Source organism: Xenia sp. Carnegie-2017, unplaced genomic scaffold (assembly GCF_021976095.1).
Source record: "Xenia sp. Carnegie-2017 unplaced genomic scaffold, XeniaSp_v1 HiC_scaffold_22, whole genome shotgun sequence".
Classification (NCBI taxonomy): domain Eukaryota; kingdom Metazoa; phylum Cnidaria; class Anthozoa; order Malacalcyonacea; family Xeniidae; genus Xenia; species Xenia sp. Carnegie-2017.
This window is the reverse complement of record NW_025813485.1, coordinates 4483087-4500474: the sequence shown is the minus strand read 5'-3', so window position 1 is coordinate 4500474 and position 17388 is coordinate 4483087. Positions and strand designations below refer to the sequence as shown.

General features: G+C 33.5%; 4 protein-coding genes across 4 annotated transcripts; 3 read left to right on the top strand and 1 right to left on the bottom strand.

Annotated features, from left to right (window-relative positions):
* Window positions 1-655: 655 nt before the first annotated feature.
* On the bottom strand, window positions 656-2319 carry LOC124446146 (UPF0686 protein C11orf1 homolog). The gene is made up of 3 exons (XM_046996964.1): window positions 1985-2319; window positions 1575-1662; window positions 656-1442 (listed from the first exon to the last, which is right to left on the bottom strand). The coding sequence occupies exons 1-3, from the start codon at window positions 2195-2197 to the stop codon at window positions 1300-1302; spliced, it is 444 nt and encodes a 147-aa protein (XP_046852920.1). The 5' UTR covers window positions 2198-2319; the 3' UTR covers window positions 656-1299.
* A 32-nt stretch (window positions 2320-2351) lies between these two features.
* On the top strand, window positions 2352-9579 carry LOC124446144 (cilia- and flagella-associated protein 91-like). The gene is made up of 20 exons (XM_046996962.1): window positions 2352-2408; window positions 2498-2579; window positions 2912-2988; window positions 3195-3352; window positions 3429-3518; window positions 3710-3766; window positions 4040-4230; window positions 4645-4711; window positions 4791-4901; window positions 5084-5179; window positions 5307-5368; window positions 5606-6042; window positions 6194-6265; window positions 6584-6730; window positions 7098-7190; window positions 7619-7747; window positions 8112-8195; window positions 8638-8702; window positions 8842-8933; window positions 9363-9579. The coding sequence occupies exons 2-20, from the start codon at window positions 2513-2515 to the stop codon at window positions 9479-9481; spliced, it is 2214 nt and encodes a 737-aa protein (XP_046852918.1). The 5' UTR covers window positions 2352-2408; window positions 2498-2512; the 3' UTR covers window positions 9482-9579.
* Window positions 9580-10222: 643 nt separating this feature from the next.
* On the top strand, window positions 10223-12873 carry LOC124446145 (mitogen-activated protein kinase 1-like). Its single transcript, XM_046996963.1, has 2 exons — window positions 10223-10726; window positions 11352-12873. Exon 2 carries the CDS (start codon window positions 11523-11525, stop codon window positions 12579-12581), a length of 1059 nt encoding a protein of 352 aa, XP_046852919.1. The 5' UTR covers window positions 10223-10726; window positions 11352-11522; the 3' UTR covers window positions 12582-12873.
* A 1023-nt stretch (window positions 12874-13896) lies between these two features.
* Window positions 13897-16076, top strand: LOC124445333 (39S ribosomal protein L22, mitochondrial-like). The gene is made up of 6 exons (XM_046996054.1): window positions 13897-14148; window positions 14378-14501; window positions 14562-14627; window positions 15121-15198; window positions 15295-15364; window positions 15679-16076. The coding sequence occupies exons 1-6, from the start codon at window positions 14123-14125 to the stop codon at window positions 15897-15899; spliced, it is 585 nt and encodes a 194-aa protein (XP_046852010.1). The 5' UTR covers window positions 13897-14122; the 3' UTR covers window positions 15900-16076.
* Window positions 16077-17388: the final 1312 nt, after the last annotated feature.

Here is a 17388-nt window from a genome sequence, read left to right as displayed (position 1 = left end):
GGGAGCTGGTCAAGTCGACTGCGCATGATTAAGCACACTGCACATGCGCAGATGATTTATCTGAAAATTTGTGACTGAGGACCTATTTACTCAATAATCGTTACTAATACATCCAGTTGGTCGTTGCCATGACTATGAACAATTAATCGAGTAGACTGCGCATGCGCAGATGATTTGTCTATTAAATTGTAACTGAGCATGCTAACTACTTACTTCAAAATCGGTGCTAGTAGATGCAGTTGGTCGTTGCCATGACTATGAGCTTGGGCATTTGGTCAAGTCGACTGCGCATGCTCAAGCAGACTGCGCGCATGCGCAGATGATTTATCTGACTCTACAATTGGTATATGTTTTTGGCATCCCATCCATATCCTTAGTCTATCCACATATCATGCATATTTCATTATTTATATTTCTTGCTACGATTGCAGAGTATAATAATAAACCAAATGAATTTTTCATTAATCGAGCCGTAAACAACCATATTATTCAGTTATTAAATTGAATACCACAACGCGACAACGTCCACTCTGTCTTGAAACATTTACGTCAGATGTCTGGTACCTAATAATTTTGTGCAGGTTAGTTCCGTCTTGAATAATGATTATATTTATGCTTGTTCGACAACACACGAAAACATTAAAAGAAGACAAAATCTATTTTCTTTATATAATATTTGATAAAAATAATGTCAGCTATGTCACATAGGTATAGAACAAGGTTGTCTTAAACTTCTTAAACTTATTGGTCTTCCCGTGCGATGTACATCAGTGATTTCAATTCTCAAACGAATGTTACCCTCGTTTGATTTGTAGCGCATGGCAAGGGCGGCGGAACATCGATAATTGGGGGGGGGCTATTATTCATATATGCATGTTTTACTTTATCAGTTTCTATTGAAATCAATTGTGTTTACGGTTATTTTATATGAATATAGCCCCCCCCCCAATTATCAATGTTCCACCGCCCTTGGCGCACGGAAAAATGTTGGTAACACTTTCTAACAGAGTTGTGAACAATTTGCTATTACTAATTACATTAAAAAATACTTGTAAATATGTTATTTCATGTACTGACTTCTTGATTTTTTACAACTGTCAAGTGTGTATTTATAGCGACCATAATAAGGCATTGGACCAAGCCTATATTGAGTACCTGGGATAAAGTAATGATTAATGCATGCTTTCTTCATGACATGCACATGCAATGTATCCTTGGAAGTCCCATATTTTACCAAAATTGATTATTTCTATTTATATAAATTCATTAACAATAAATCTGATTAATTCTATATAAAATTTAGCAATGCAATGCTCTCTTTAGTGAGTTATTTGGATGTTTATACGCTTCTCGTGATGTTGTTGTGAATGAGTTGTAGTGGAGTTTTAGCATAGAAGAATCTAGCTCTGGCTGATGTCCAGGATATGCAGTTGGTTCACGACCTGTATGATCAAAAAGAGTTTGTGCGTGATAATTATGAACAAAGCAAATTTATGTTAAGTGAAAATATTGGTACTTTTTCTTAATCCATTATAATATCTCATTACATGATTTTATATGAATGATGAAATTACCATTAATGTTCCTCAAAGAAGATGGGATCTTCTTTACATCTTGTTTATCATGTACGGCATTGTATGTTGTTTCAAAGTAGTGACTGAACTAAAGTAAGTCAAAGAAATTTGAAAATAGTCTAGCTCTAAAATATTTGAATATTTAACATAGGGAATAAACAATTTACTTATTAAAAAGTTAATTAGCAAATGTTGATTGACAATCAGCGTATACAACGACAAAGTGTATATATTTTGATTAAATCTGGGGACTATGACCTCACTTGCTAGGAGCTGGGAGAGGTGCATCATTTGTCTGGACTAAAGGTTTGAATCTGCTTTTGTAACATTTTCTATAACCTTACACATCTCTAGATATTATGCAAAGTAGCATGAATTAAAACGAGCGCGACGACAGTTATTGAACATACCGATGAAGGAATGGGTTGTGGTTGAAACATCCTGTGAATATCATATCTCTGTTCATTCCAATTTCCAATGAGAGTACCAGTTGTATAAGCCGTTTCGTTTGTTGTGCACCTCCATCCGAACTGTTGAAATTTGTTGCAATCAGAAATGTGATCCCAAACTTCACCATGACCTGTTGCCTTAAGTTCACCAATAAAAGACATTTTCCAAGCCATTTGGGAATTCTATTTTTAATACTCTATTCAGTTAATGCTTCTATTCTGCACTTTAGGAAACCACTCTACAAAACAAATCTCTACTCATTGTCTAAAATATACACAGTGGTTGTCTGGCAACAAGACGCCTTTACGGGATTAGGGAAGACGCCTTTGATCGGCTGCTTCTCGGGACTATACGTCCGCAGTCGGTACACGTTCTGTAGCCTTGGTAACACACGCCATTATAGACTTTTTCTTAAATTTTCAAGCATCTTTCAACATTCCTGTTAAAATTTGTATTTTGATTATCGTCTTTAGATTATCTGTAAAAAAATGACTTCGACAGACACAGTTACAAATACTCAACTGCAACCCACGAGAAACTATGACTTTCTGTACGGTATGTTGACAATGACAGATTGTATTTTAGTATTTATATGTAGAATTTTGTAAAGCAGACCACTGACGGAGCTTTTGAAATCAAAACTTTAGTATATGCCGATTACCCTTACTACAAACCTCGTGGGACATAGGGCTTATTACTCGTATCATAGAACCTAAAGAGTAGATTACTGTAATTTCAAATTATTATGAAAGCTGCTTGTTAATTGGGTTGTGCACCTTTGGGCTGATGTGATAATCTAGTTTCAAAGTTCTACTGCTAGAAATTAAGTTTTGTAGTTAAAGTTATCACTATCAAACTGATCTTGTATATATTTTTATTAATTTTAGATCCCTTGTACACACTATCAAGTGATAGAGATCATGCCAGGGCAACGTTTAAAGCACATACCGATGCAAGCAGAATCGTAAGTATTGGTGAAATAGAATAGCATGAAATGTATGACCCAACTGCTATGATTTTGAAATTGAATATGAAGATTTAGAAATGGCCAGTTGTTTTTACTTTATTTTGCATTTTTTTTTCTTAGATTGTAGAAGATTATTATATCAAACTGCTTACTGTAAAATGATGCAAAAACCATCTTTGAAATGAAAACAATGTTTTTTGCAGAAGCGGGTTCCAATTTTCAAGACAATGTTTAGTGATGTTCGTAACTATCCATGTTATCAAATACAGCTTGATGGTACAGACCCTGTACCAAACTTCATTCCCAGACAGTGGAGAGGATACTCACAACAAGCTAGAGATGCTATAAACAGATACAAGAAGTACACATTATGCCTATATCATCTAACTGAAATCTTCAAATTTCCACATTAATCATAAATATCATTTTTGTTGAAGATTTAATTATGATCCATCAGTTCAAGTTCCACCAAAGAATTACCCAGTAACTGATGTTGGTGGAGCTGATAGATACAAGTTTTTTAGAAGGTCTGCTGGATTTCTAATAAATGTTCCATCTTAAAAACATCTTAGGTTTAATTTGTCAATTTTGCTATTGATGTAAATTGGCTAAAATAAAATCCTTATATTGTTCAATAAGTTTCATTACATAGATTTGTAGAGGTAGCATGTGTTTATTACTGCACAGCTAACAAGTAATTTCTTTAAATTGTATCTAGGCCAATTATTCCGTTTTTACAGCCAGTTCCTGCTGATGCAATTTTGCAGACAACAAAGTAGGTTAACGACATCTTAGCTAACTATTAAAGCTACTTCTATGTGAAAAAGTATGTTCTCATTACAAGTTTAAAATACCAAACATTCAACATCGCTTTATATTATACTTATTAGTTATCTAAAGTTTATAATGTAGGTAGTTGCTATTACTGTATGTTTTTACTACACTACATTAACTATATTTGAATCTTGAATCATTAACTATGTATAGTAAGGAAGTTCTTTTAGCAGAGTATTTTTAATTCAAAATGTGTTACATATTTCATCCCCAGTGAAGCTTTGGCTGCTACCGGCATTTCTCATCAAGAAGACGAGGAATGTTTACCAACTTCATTGACTCGCACTGTTGAAGTTCAAACTGATTACAGAGATAGTGAAGCGCAAACTGATCCCTATACACCTGAGTATGTCATAAGGCCAGGTTCACAACCTGAGCTACTTACACTCTCGTCTCTGTTATATGGTGGGTATACCTAAAAGTTTACATTTAAGAGCCTGTAAAATTTGATGTTATTGAATATATGCCAGACTAAATTTGTTGCAAGGGTGTCAATGGAATAAACCACATGCGCATCACTACATTCTGAGATTTGACCATTATTTTTGAATGTTTAAATTTTCAAAAAAATATGTGTCTCAAATTGTTATACAAATTGTTCAGTTTTAATTAAGATTAGAAATTAATAACTGTGTGTGTATGAAAACTTGGTTTGGACTATGTATTTTTGAACATGGTTAAACAGGTAGAGGCAAAACAGTGAACATAGTTTATATGTAGAGGCAGTTTACTTATTAGATGAACTGGACTGTGTAGGTTTTGTGGGCTACGATGGCCTTTTTTGTTGTTTATTCATTGCTTCAATGTTGTGTTTGTTAGGTCATGGTTTACCTGCTGGTCTTGCTGAAGTAGAGATGATAGAACGTGCTAGGGCCAAAAGGGCTTGGTAAGCTGCACTTCATTTTTTCAGCATTAAGAGCATTTTGTATCATTGTGAGAGAATTTTGAGAATTTGGTTTATTTAGGGAAGCATCTCTTCCTGCTTTGAATGATTGGGAAAGTTTGGAAAAAAGAAGAAAAATGATGGATGAGCAAGAGAGAAAAGAATGGGCTTTTCGCGAAAGTGAAATTGAAAAGTACGTTTAGTTTCTAATTCAAGAAAAATTCATTTAAAGCTGTTTATAAATTCATCTCATTACAAAATGATACAGTATAAAACTCATTCAAACATTCATATGAAACGACGAAACAATTCAGATATATTATATGTTTAACTTTAATATGAATACTATCTTAATTCATGTTTTTTTTTACATAGATTACAAGAAGCTAGGCTGAAGGTCTTGGAACAGATCTTACAACAACGTGAAAACAAACATGCTGAAATGACAAGCACGCGTCTAAACAAGCTATGGTAATTTTTTTATTTGCTGTTAAAATCATAATTTTAGACTCGATCAGTTTTGATCCAACGGCATACTTACTCCAATGAAAGTCCAAATTTATTTCTTCCATCATTTTTGCATTAATTGTATGATTAGGTCAGAAAAACAGCTGGCTAACGATGAAAAGTTTCGAAAATTAGAAGCTGAACATATCAAAGGTAATGGCTTACAAGAAAATTCATTTAATGTTCACTAAACTCATTTATGAAAATACACTACAGGGCAAGTTATTTTTGTTGGTTCTCTCTACAGGATACAATATACGCGGGCTGTGTGACTAAGACTATTTAGAATTGTGTTATAAACAGAAATAGATTCCTGTAAACTGATCAGAAAAATAAAACTTGTTTTATTTTCACGTATGTTGGTCATTAATATCAATTTATTTACTGTAGCTGTTCGAAAAGTCACCGAAAAACGTAAACAGGTTGAAGGAAAACTTGAAAGGCGTGATGTCATCAAGGATTATTCCAACTATGATTCCCAAACCTATGCTCCTATGTCACGTGTTGGAGTTTTCCTTGACCGTGGCTCAGAGCAATATGTTGTAAAAAGTAGTTATTTGTCTACATATCAAGGATTACTAGAACTCGAGGCATCTTTACCGGACTTTGTAACCCGTCCAAGAGTGTTTGCTCCGAAGCCAAAATCTGCTTATAAAGGTGGCTTTGTTAAACGTAGACAGCGAAGACAACAAGAACTGGATGAAGTTGCGAAAGCTATTGAACATTCGAAGAAATCTGCTGCTTCTACAAAACCCCTGCGATTTCTTGAGAAAGTTGAAAAACCTATCCCCAGACCTCCGACACCATCTGTGCACGTACCATCTCAGGTGATGCATTGCAATGGATCAATGTTTCTTGTTTTATTGTTGCATTCATTATCTCAATGTCCTTTTAATATCGTTGAGTACCGCACATATCTTAATGAAATTATTATTATATTGATATCATGTAATAATTTCTTATGACAACAATCTTTAGGTAGAAGAAGATGAAGAACTGGCTGTGATATTTCTTCAGAAATTATTACGCGGTAGAGCTATCCAGAATATGGTAAGCTTCTACGACTTCTGTAGGATTTTTGTATGATGCTTATATACATTGTAACTGCAGCACTTCATTTTATTGAAGTTATCAAAGTGCTCTAGATCAGGGGTGGGCAACTTCTCCAGTCGGCGGGCCAGATTTAGGAAAATGAAGTTATTGGTGGGCCGGATTATTACATGAATAATATTCAATATTCAATGGTCGGATACAGTCGGCGGGCCAGTCAAAATCCCTTCAGGGCCGGACCCGGCCCGCAGGCCGTATGTTGCCCACCCCTGCTCTAGAACCGAAAACACCTAAAACGTCACCGAAAACGTCTTTTAGATGTATGAAGGAAAGGAAAAAAGACTTGAACTGATTAAGGAATTACAAAACACACACGCTTTGCAGTTGGCAGGTCAGGTTGAAAGACGAAAAGAACGTCAATGTGTACTCAGTGATCAAAGAATGAGAAGACTTGAAAACCATAAAGTGAGCTGATTTACCTAGATTTCACCTAAGACAAACATCATGGAGATTGTATTGTGAAAATATACGACGGTGTATATGAGAAATATTTTATTTTTTAGATGGTTCTTAGTAGAAGTTATGATATACGTGCGCATGCCTTAAGATATCAAAATCATTTGCCATATAATTTACTCAGATCTATCACATATATCAATGACATTACAGTACTATTGGCGTCTAGCATTAATCAATCTATTGAAAAAACATTTAATTGTTGTATGATGCTAACAAAATCTTTGTATATTGATTCATTTTCGTTGCAGTGATGTTGAAATCCCTGATTTTTTGTATTTCCTTATGAGACCTATATTCTGTTGTATTTTTACAGGAGTCTCTTGCAAACGAAGCATTGTCAGAAATGGAGGGCTCAACTGTTGCAGACATGTTTGATTTTCTTAGCAAGGAGCTTATTAGACTGCAGGTACAAATTATAATGATAGAAGAAAATAGAGTGTTGCTATATTGTTGATTATATTAAATTAGTTTTTATTGATTTTAAAATTATCAGGATGATAATTTACGAACAATTTACGAGGTCAATTTTTTTATTATCTGTCAAACAAGTCATTAAACACGATAAGTTCATGTCCAACGTGTTGATTTGAATGTTTTGAAAACCTGGATATTTATTATTTCTTTACATTTTTATAATATCGTGTTAGTTCTTGTCTATAGACAGTTGTCACTTAATGTTTCTTGTTGAAATGACGTAGAGAACATGCTACTACACCGCTTATAATTGATAACGTCAGCATAGCAACTCTCTGAAACAACTCCAAGTTTTTTTGGAATGTAACTAATTTACAGATATACTACTCTGATGTATTGTTGTTGTGTATTTCTTGTCAGGAAGCTCGACGAATACAGGCATTTGCCATGCTTGCTGAAAGAGAAAGAAGAATGAGAGAGGCAGAAGAAAGTGGAAGACGACAAGTGGAAGAACGACGACGTAGAGAAGAAGATGAAATGTTCAAACAGGTACTACAGTAAATATTAGCAGATTGTCGTGAATGATAAAGTTTACTTACTATAGCAACGTTCTAAAAGTTGTATAAATTTCATACGTGCATGAATAAATTTTATCAGTACTATATACTAAAATAACCAAATAAAAAGTGTGTGTAATATCCGAAGAATTTAAAATGATTTTTCTGGTATTAGTATAAAAAAAGTTAAATCTGCCAAAGGTAGATATTCAAAGTGAAAATTCACAGGAATCTTGGAAACCTCGTTGGACAATTAATTAAGATTTTTAGTGTTGCTTTAGTTTATTCCTTTATTTTGCTTCTGAACACTGCAAAGACCCGTAGCCAGAGCTGTAAAAACGATTTTTTTCATCTAGGTTGTGCGTGTTCATCAGAAAACAGTTGCAACTTACCTTGAAGATATTATCATAGGAACTGTGCATAAAACTGCAGAAGAACAGGTAAATAACTTTCTTTTTTTATAAAGACTGGAAAGATCATTTTCCATGGACGTATTAAAAGTTTTAGATCTGTAATTTTGGATATCTGTTTTTTCATTTGTAGTATTTATAATTCACGTGTGTAAGTTTGTCATTAACTGTTTTAATTACTGCAATCTACGTAGCTTTTTTCATGCTATTTATGGCTGATTTGCTATTTTCAAATTACGACAAAATACACCTCACTAGTTAATAAGTAGATCTGCTAAAAATTAGGACCATCAGGCTTTAGGGCGTTTGACAGTTTCATCATTAAAATTTACTATGGACGTACGTATAAATGCCACTTACATTGAGCTGTTTGATTTACCGAAGAGAGAATAATTACGTCATATTTAAGGTTAATTGATTATGTAGTTCTTTATTCTAAATCAAAACATATATTTTTTTGTTCAACAATTAGGCGCGACGTGAAATTCAAATGAAAGCTGTAAAAATCAACGAAATTGCTCATGCCATGGAGAAAACGTCTGTCCAAATATTTTTTGTGATTAATATGATTTAGGTTCTTGAACAGAAATTATCAATGAGTGGTTGAAATTTCTTATATGTTTCGTGCTTTGCCGAAAAAATTGAAAATTGTATTAAAATTGTTTTTTCTTTTCAGTAAAACGAGGTTGCAGTCTGAGGAAATAGTTTCTGAACTTGTACACTCGTTCCTAATACCTGAAGTTCTGAAGATAACTGTTCGAGAGAGAGGTAAATAGATTTAAACAGAACATTGTCACTTTCGTCATTTATGTATACATGATAGCTTTGTATCGTGCAATTTGCTTCACTTGAACGCTGTATTAACCCAACTTCATTTCGCTTCAATATACGTAGTACTTTATTCGGATCAAAACAAAATGCTAACCTTGCCGACGTAGCATCTTGCCAACGTAAGAACTTGCGAACGCAGCAAATTGCCAAATTATCAACTTGCCAACGTAGCATCTTGCCAACGTAGCTAGTTTCCAACATGATAGCAACTTGTTGACATGACAAAGTGTACCTTCGCAAAACAATGCACGTAATAACATACTTATGTATTTCAATGCTAACATAACGTATTAGGGTATTTTTTATGATACTTCGTTCATATTTTGTGTAAAAGATTAAAGCAATTTTCCCAATATTTAACTACAGTGCGACAAAATCAACGAAAGCATCTTCTTGCTGCCCATAAAACAATACATGGTGAAGTTGAAGATGTTGCCCAAAAATCTAAACTTCGAGATGGTGAAAAGGATCGTGAAGATGAGTGAATTGTACTTTTATATTTCAATGTTGTACTATAAATAACTGCATATATGTATTATTATCAAATTAAAGTTTCCCGTTTTGGGTTTGTTACTTTTGTTAATTTAAGCAGTTCATTGATATTCGTGTCTTAGCAATAGGTGATCCTTGCCTTTGAAGCAAATGTTATAACAAATGCATCCATTCAAATAGAAGGGGGCTTAATCAAAGAATTTTTTTGATTCGATTCCTTTCCCTAATAAACACCTTGTGTCTGGCCATAGCCTGCTTCGTCCAAACTACAGTTAAGATCAATCTTGTTTGACCATGATAATGATATATTTTTGAAGGTCTCTAAAAACCACCTTATCTGAAATTAGACTGCCCCCCTAACTACACCCAAGATTTATTTTACATGAAGTCTTAATAGTGGTTACAATTTTACCATGCATGAATAAAATAATGAATATGGAATTTCTTGATCCATCTGATGACATCAGGTCTGATTTGCTAATCACTCAACGAAATTTGACATTGAAGTTTTGACTGTAGAATAAAAAATGTTGCGTAAACTTGTGTCAACATGAGTAAATAAAACAAAATTTAATCACAAATTCTTATCAAATCTTGTATTTTAATCATTAGCTATTTCAGTATAGAATGCGACAGGATTATCTAGAAATGATGAAACCACTTTTTTTGTTTTTCATTTGCAGTTACTTTGTTGTAACGTGGTTGTAACACTGTTTTCTCCGAAAAGAAGATCGTTACTAAATTTTTGTATAACTTTAAAATTCAGATATTCCTAATGTAAAATGCATCGTCTCCTGCAATGAACCGTCAGAGAAAAATAAAACAAAGACAATAGTTTAACTGATAAATGCAGTGTCAATATAAGTTTAATTGTGTAGTGAGCGAAAGGGCATATCAAATAACTTTCGACCTTTTCCAAGAACGGAAAAGTGACGGTAAGACCGTCTGACTTTAAAACCAATTCTTAACTAATTAATGTTTTACACTTACTCTGAGCTCATGTGCATTAAACTTAAACTTAAACTTCAATATTGTGCACGACAGCTGTTTTTTATTGTTGCTTTGTATGTATGCATCGCACTCGATAAGCAAATTTTCTTTCTTAGTTACTGGTTCCTTGGTCAGGATATTGTTCCTGCTGCCTAAATTGAGAAGAAGCAATACTGTAGCCTTAATTTACTAGTTTTGCCTACTTCAACTGTGAACAGTAATATATCACGGATGAGATTACACTTCAGGTGAACAAATTTTCTCTCTCGAAAAATGTTTTATCCCCGCAGTTATTGAAATTGTTTGTGTGTTTGAATCTATAATAAGTTCAAACCAAAGTCTAGCCTTATATTATACATTAAAATGAATTTTTATAACTTAAATTTCTAATGTTTTTACACATTTAATGTGGGATTTTGTTTTGGTGCTTGAAAAAGAGTTCTTGAAGCCTTAATACCATTATATACTATACAAGTTCTTCAATATATGAAAATATATTATATTAACATTTAATGTATTTTATTTCATTTTATATGTGCGAGAAATTGTAGCTTTATTTTGAGTATTTAGACGTAGGCTTTTATATTTTTTAATTTTCCATGAAAGATAAAGTTATTTTAGATAAAATATCATTTGTAGCTATGTAAATCGCGCAAAGAGAAGGAAGTTTTTCCCAACATTCTGTTTTGAATGTCTGCATGACAACGAGACAAGAATAACACAGAATGCTTTGTCACGCTATAAAAACACGCAATTATTCTGTTTGTGTATGAATACAAAGTTTTACGCTTATGAGTCGAAAAACGTTTCGCGAGGACAAGAACGTCTTATCAAAACTTGACATTCAATTTATAACTTTTTTGTTTCTTCTAGTTTCATCAAGCCATGCATCTCCAGCTGTTTCTGTTCATGCGTCTTTAAAATGTACATGGTTCAGTGGTTTTATGAAAATTTATGAAAATACTTCATTCGGGCAGGTTCTAGATCGAATGAATTTGGACTCTATGCCATTACGCAAGTTGTAAAGTCTTTCTTTTTAATGCGATGGCCGCTGCTTGTAGTCAGCCTCGTAGTATTCATGGTCGTTTAGTGTCTCCACGATTCACAAGTCTTCAATACATTGATGAAGGCGCCTTTGGTATGATATGTTCAGCATTTGACAATCGTAGCTCACGACGAGTTGTTATCAAAAAAATTAGCCCGTTTTTCAACGGTTCAAATGGATCAAAAGCGCTGACAGAAATTATGATATTATCCTGTTTTGAACATGAAAATATTGTGAATATTTTGGACATAGTTGCAGCCCCTACGCTCAGAGATATTCAAGATCTTTATATTATTTTGCCACTTATGGAAACAGATTTAAACAAATTGCTCAAGTCAAGGCATCTTTCCGGTGAGCAAGTTCGTTTGGTTCTTTATCAAATTTTACGGGGTTTGAAGTACATCCATTCTGCAAATGTTATACATTTTGATCTTAGACCAGCCAATATCCTCGTGAATTCTGATTGTTCTGTTAAAATATGTGACTTTGGCCTTTCTCTTATTATCACTCCGACGCAGACACAAAGTGAAAAATATTTTTATACTTCGGCAAGGGGCTATCGAGCTCCAGAAACTATGCTAGGTACATCATTTATTTCGAAAGCAGTCGACATTTGGTCTGTCGGTTGTATTCTTGCCGAAATGATTTCCAATCGCCAGTTCATCACAGGAAAAAATGATTTTGATGAATTGAGTAGCATCATCAAGATAGTTGGATCTCCTTCGTCAGAAGATCTGCTCTCTATAACGGAAGAACCAATCAAACGTCATATTCGTTCGTTAGGCCATAAGTGTAAGGTTCCTCTTTGTCAAATCTTTCCAAATGCTGAACAGGTTGCATTAGATCTTCTAGACAGAATGATTACATTCAGCCCCAGTGAGCGCATAGCGATCAAAGATGCATTGTGTCATAGTTTTCTTCATCGCTATCGTGACGAAGGCAATGAACCTGTAGCCTCAGTTCCATTAAATATCCAGTCAGAGGTCGACCGATTAACATCTCGCGAAATTAGAAAAAAAATTTACAATGAAGCGGTAAAATATCACACCACATCATAATTTTCTGCTAATTTTCTATATAATGTATGTATAGCCATTCGATCAACATTAATGTAATGAAGTTGTTGATACCACTACACTAATTAACGTATTTATTGATGAAGAAGTTTCATTCAACAACGACAATCTGATCTATCCTTTGGTATGGACATTGTGTTAACCTTTTCCACTGTAAAACTCGGTTTTCTGTTAATGTGTGTGATTGTATTAGTTATCTCTATAAATATGAACTTGTGATACCTTTTGTCACACGTGTACATATGTTTAAAAATATACAAAATCATATTCATTATGCTCTGTTTATTTTTGAAGTAGCTATTGTACTCTAAGTTTTACATCAGTTTGCATCGTTTACTGTGGAAAAGTCTTTGTTTGAGTACAGCACGCATAAGTCACGACAGCGTAATTCAACTGATTTCATTATCGCATTATTTCAAAACACACTGTCGAATTAACTTCCCCGAAAGATTTTGCCAAAAAAAAAAGAAACATGTGTTACTCTACATAAATGTTCCATCCTCTGATCAAAATTTGGTCTAGCTTTCCTCAAAGTTCGTTAGTTTTACCAGATATTTCTCTTGGCGTCTTGGAGATTTTGTTTTTTGCCGTTTGACTTTGAGAAAGTGAACTTGTTTTATTTTATAATTTTCACACGAGAAAGATGCAAAAGCGTCAGCAGCTGTTATTGAAACGTCATCAACAGCAGATAGCAATGGCTGACTGGCCCAACTTTAATATTTATAATCATAATTACTAGATAGAAATTCTGATGGCTATACACACCTTGTGTTATTATATATAGTGAATGGGGATTCCAAAATTGATGAAAATTAACTAGTGGACAAGTGAATCTTAAAACCATTGAGGTTTTGTGGAGGTGGTCTAAGTAATTTCAGTTGTTTTATAGAGCAGTCTTACAAAATGTTAGCGCGAAACGTATTTATCAAGGTAACATTTGATATTGTGGATAACGATGATGATAAAATAGTCTTTGTGCAACTTTTCTTTATATTACTTTCCCCAAATTCGTGTTTAATCCCCTATTCCGCGTTTTATCCCCATTCCTTACGCGTTTTACCCCCTTTTCCGTTCCGCGTTTTATCTTTATTCCGCTTTTCCGCTTTATCCCAACCGTGGTGGCATTTTATGTAAAGACTTGAAAGATATTAAATTATTTATATCGAGATAGCAACATCTATATTTCTATTACTATCAAAGTCGATCAAATAAAAAATGGCAAATTGAATAAAAATTTGCATATCGTGCAACGCACACGCTTCGCCGTAATCGTCGTTCCAGGTCTCTTCTCGGTCAAATTCAAGATGACTGATGATGGTTTAAATTTTAGAATTATAAAAGTCAGAACTGCCAAAGACGTGCCTTTGTGGCATTGACATCTCTATAGGCCTGTATCTAGATTGGTCAGTGATACATTTCTTTGAATTTGAACACTTGTAGTTCTGACACAAGGAAGGCATTGCGCATTGGCTCATTGCATATTGTGTTATCTCAAAGATTTGGAAATTACAACTCTCTCTGTGATGACCAAGAAACTTTTATTATCAAGGTGTGTTATGACATATATATCTCCTATTTTACTTGCAACTTTTAGCATTTCAGAATGTGTGCAGTTATCAGTTTTACTAAAGTATGCCAAAAAAGTATTCAATAACTGACCAGTCTGTCAATCATCACTCATGTCTCTCATGTCATATGGATGATGCGGTTTGTAAGATAACTGTAAAAATGTTCAATTTTCAAAAATTTATAAATTATATATTTCTACATGGTTTCAGGTTTTTCTTTGCCTGGGATAGCTGCACTTTTATTGCTCAAAGACCTGCAAGCAGCTTTTCTGTATCAAGAACCAAACAGACATTTGTAGAAGCTAATCAAAATGTGTTGAAGGAAAACGAATTGGTATTGTGTATACAAACTAAAATTAAGTAGAAGTCTTGCTGAAGCCAGATTTGTTTATAGGTGATTTACAATTCAAAACGCAACATAGATGCTCGACCACGCAAACTTAACTTATTGGCAAAACAAGTATGTACGTGTGTAAAATACTCTTCTAAAATTTGAAGTTTTACATGCTAAACCATATATTAGAAGTAAAGAAAATAAATTATCCACTGTTAAATTCATAAATTCTATTTCCTCTTTTGATTGTTGATATTTCTGGTAAGTTCAATATTAAAATGGATGTAAGGATTGCCCCTTACCTATAGTAAACAGATGCCTTATTCCAAATGACTTAGTATTGTAATATGCAACTATGATTGAATTGGACATATTGACAGGAGCTATATATTAGATGAGAGATAGTTAGAAAACATTAAGTGAGCAGAGATAGAACTTGATATTACTTGGAGTAAAATTAAAACATGTTATGCTCCTGCATCCATTTCAGTGTTGTTTTTTTCTCATGAATCCATTTAGATGTAGATATCATATAATGTATGTTAAAATAAGTCAAAGTCATAATTTTTTTTAAGAGATTGTATTGCCATGCTAAGGATTTTTTTTTAATTTCATTTAGATTCGTCTGCTTCCATTATCACAAGCCATTGATCAAATGGAATTCTCTGCTAAAAAAGCTGGAGAATATATTAAGAAAGTAACCAATGACTTCATTCTGTGTTCAATGCAACATACTTTTGATTTTTTGTTGTTTAACTCTTTCATAAGTCTCTGAAATTCCATTTATACATAGGTGCTCATCGAAACCCAAGAAAAGGCAAAGAAAGAGCATGGAATTACTGATATGAGCAGTTTATGGGTTGGTAAGTAAGTTTTCAAAGTTTTTTATTCATGTTTTGTGCAGCCATAGATTTGTATTAGCTGAAAAAGAAACTTGTCATCCATTGGAAAACTTTAAATGTTTGAATGATAGAACTATTGTATATTCACTATTTATCTACTTAAGTTAATTCAATTTAATTTTAAATGCTATAGCCAAAACGCTTATCAAAATAGCCAAAATAAAATTTGCTCACGTCTCAGGCTTAGGAAGTAGTAGTCAGGAATATAAGAACTATGAAGGGATGTGGTTATTTTTAATTTTGAACATTGATGAATTTGAATATGTTTATTTTAGCTGAATCATATGTGGGTAGAGGATTTATTGAGAAAAGTGTAATTCGACATGGCAGAGGCAGATATGGTCAAGGTAGGAAAGCATACACACATTATTTTGTTGTTGTGAAGGAAGGACTACCAAAACCAAGAAATCAAAGACGAACACACGAGGAAAAGACTGATTTTCAACGATACATTGAGTATAAACCTAAGATATTGGATAGCCACGCTTCCTGGTAAATAAATATGTCAAAGTTTGTGAAATAGAATTTGAGAGTGATAGGACTGTCAATATATTGTTCTATAAACATCCATAGAATGACAATTAAGAAGTGAAAAACTATTAACCAGAAGGTTTAGACTCCGTTTACAAGCTTGCATATTGAAAAAAGATTAAAACGTTTATTAGAAGCTGTATGTATATGTTCTAAAATTGTTTTTAGTGATTAGGAATCGTTTGTAGCAATATGTGACAAACGCGAGCACAAATGTGATGGATTTTAAATATCGCACGTCGTGCTTATTTTCCCACGCATTGTCTTGTTTTTTCCAAACTTTCCGGCATGTTTCTAATGAATAGTTAGATTACAAGCTCGAGATTTCTATGAATTGATTTAAGAGCGAAACGATTCAAGAGCGACTTGTCTAGTTGTTTTATTAGAATTATAGCTACTGGTAGTGATAAAGAAAAAGGTTGCTTTAGTTTTCCTTAATTTGCTGTTTTGTTGCTAGCACGGAACATGTTTTCTATTTTATTATTTTGCGACAGCTTCAGTGGTGACTGAAGGTTATCTGAACTATTGTACGAAATTCGAAAAAACGAGTTGTGCACCCTTTAAAATAATGCGGTTTGTTTTTATCGTCTTTTAAATATTGCAATCGAAACAGCCAAGGCTATAGTGATATACAAAAAAGTTGTTTTTTCTCTTCAAGCTATAGCGCGTAATTAATATCTAATGTCGTCATGTACTATCGCTGGTGCTGACTTTATGTACGTATAGTATTGTTTGTAATTAATAAATTATGTTAAATGTCTGCAATTCGTTGAATAAAATATAAAGTAACATAATTTTCAAGAAAAAGCTCTTAATATCTCGAATGTACATAAGTCCCAATCGTAGAACATGTGTTTCCATGCAGTTCTCGTGTGATCTCATGTTCTGATGAAAGTCTCGTTACTCTCTTTAAGCCCCATGAGCATGAAGTATAGCTAAGTACAATGATGGGTCAGAGGCAAAGAATGTTGTTATTGCCAAAAACAAGAAAAACGAGTCAAAGAATTTTTTAAGGATACATGACAAAACGTTTTGTCTTCCTTGCTACTTGTAGATTGAATTTAAATATATGTCACAAAGTACGATAAGATTGTGTGTATAAACTACAGGTTAAGAACCTTTCTGAAAAGCTGCCTTCTGTTGACGGGTTTTGGCGAAATGCACAGAGAGGGTGCTGCTGTTACACCTTTTTTACTCATTTGTCGGAGTAAGTTTTCTTCTGGCAGTAATGCGTTAAGTGTTCCTTTTCACACTGTTTCGCAGCCAGATCTTTATTGAGCATTCAATTGCAATTTTTGTCTTACATGTTGTGAGAGTAGTATGAAAGTTTTAATGAATATATTTTAAGTATTTTCAATTTTAAAAATCTTATCGCTTATTTGTCAAATGAAGTAATGAGCGATTAAAAATTTTCAATTTCGCTTGATGATTTGAATGCACTTTCATAAGCCAAC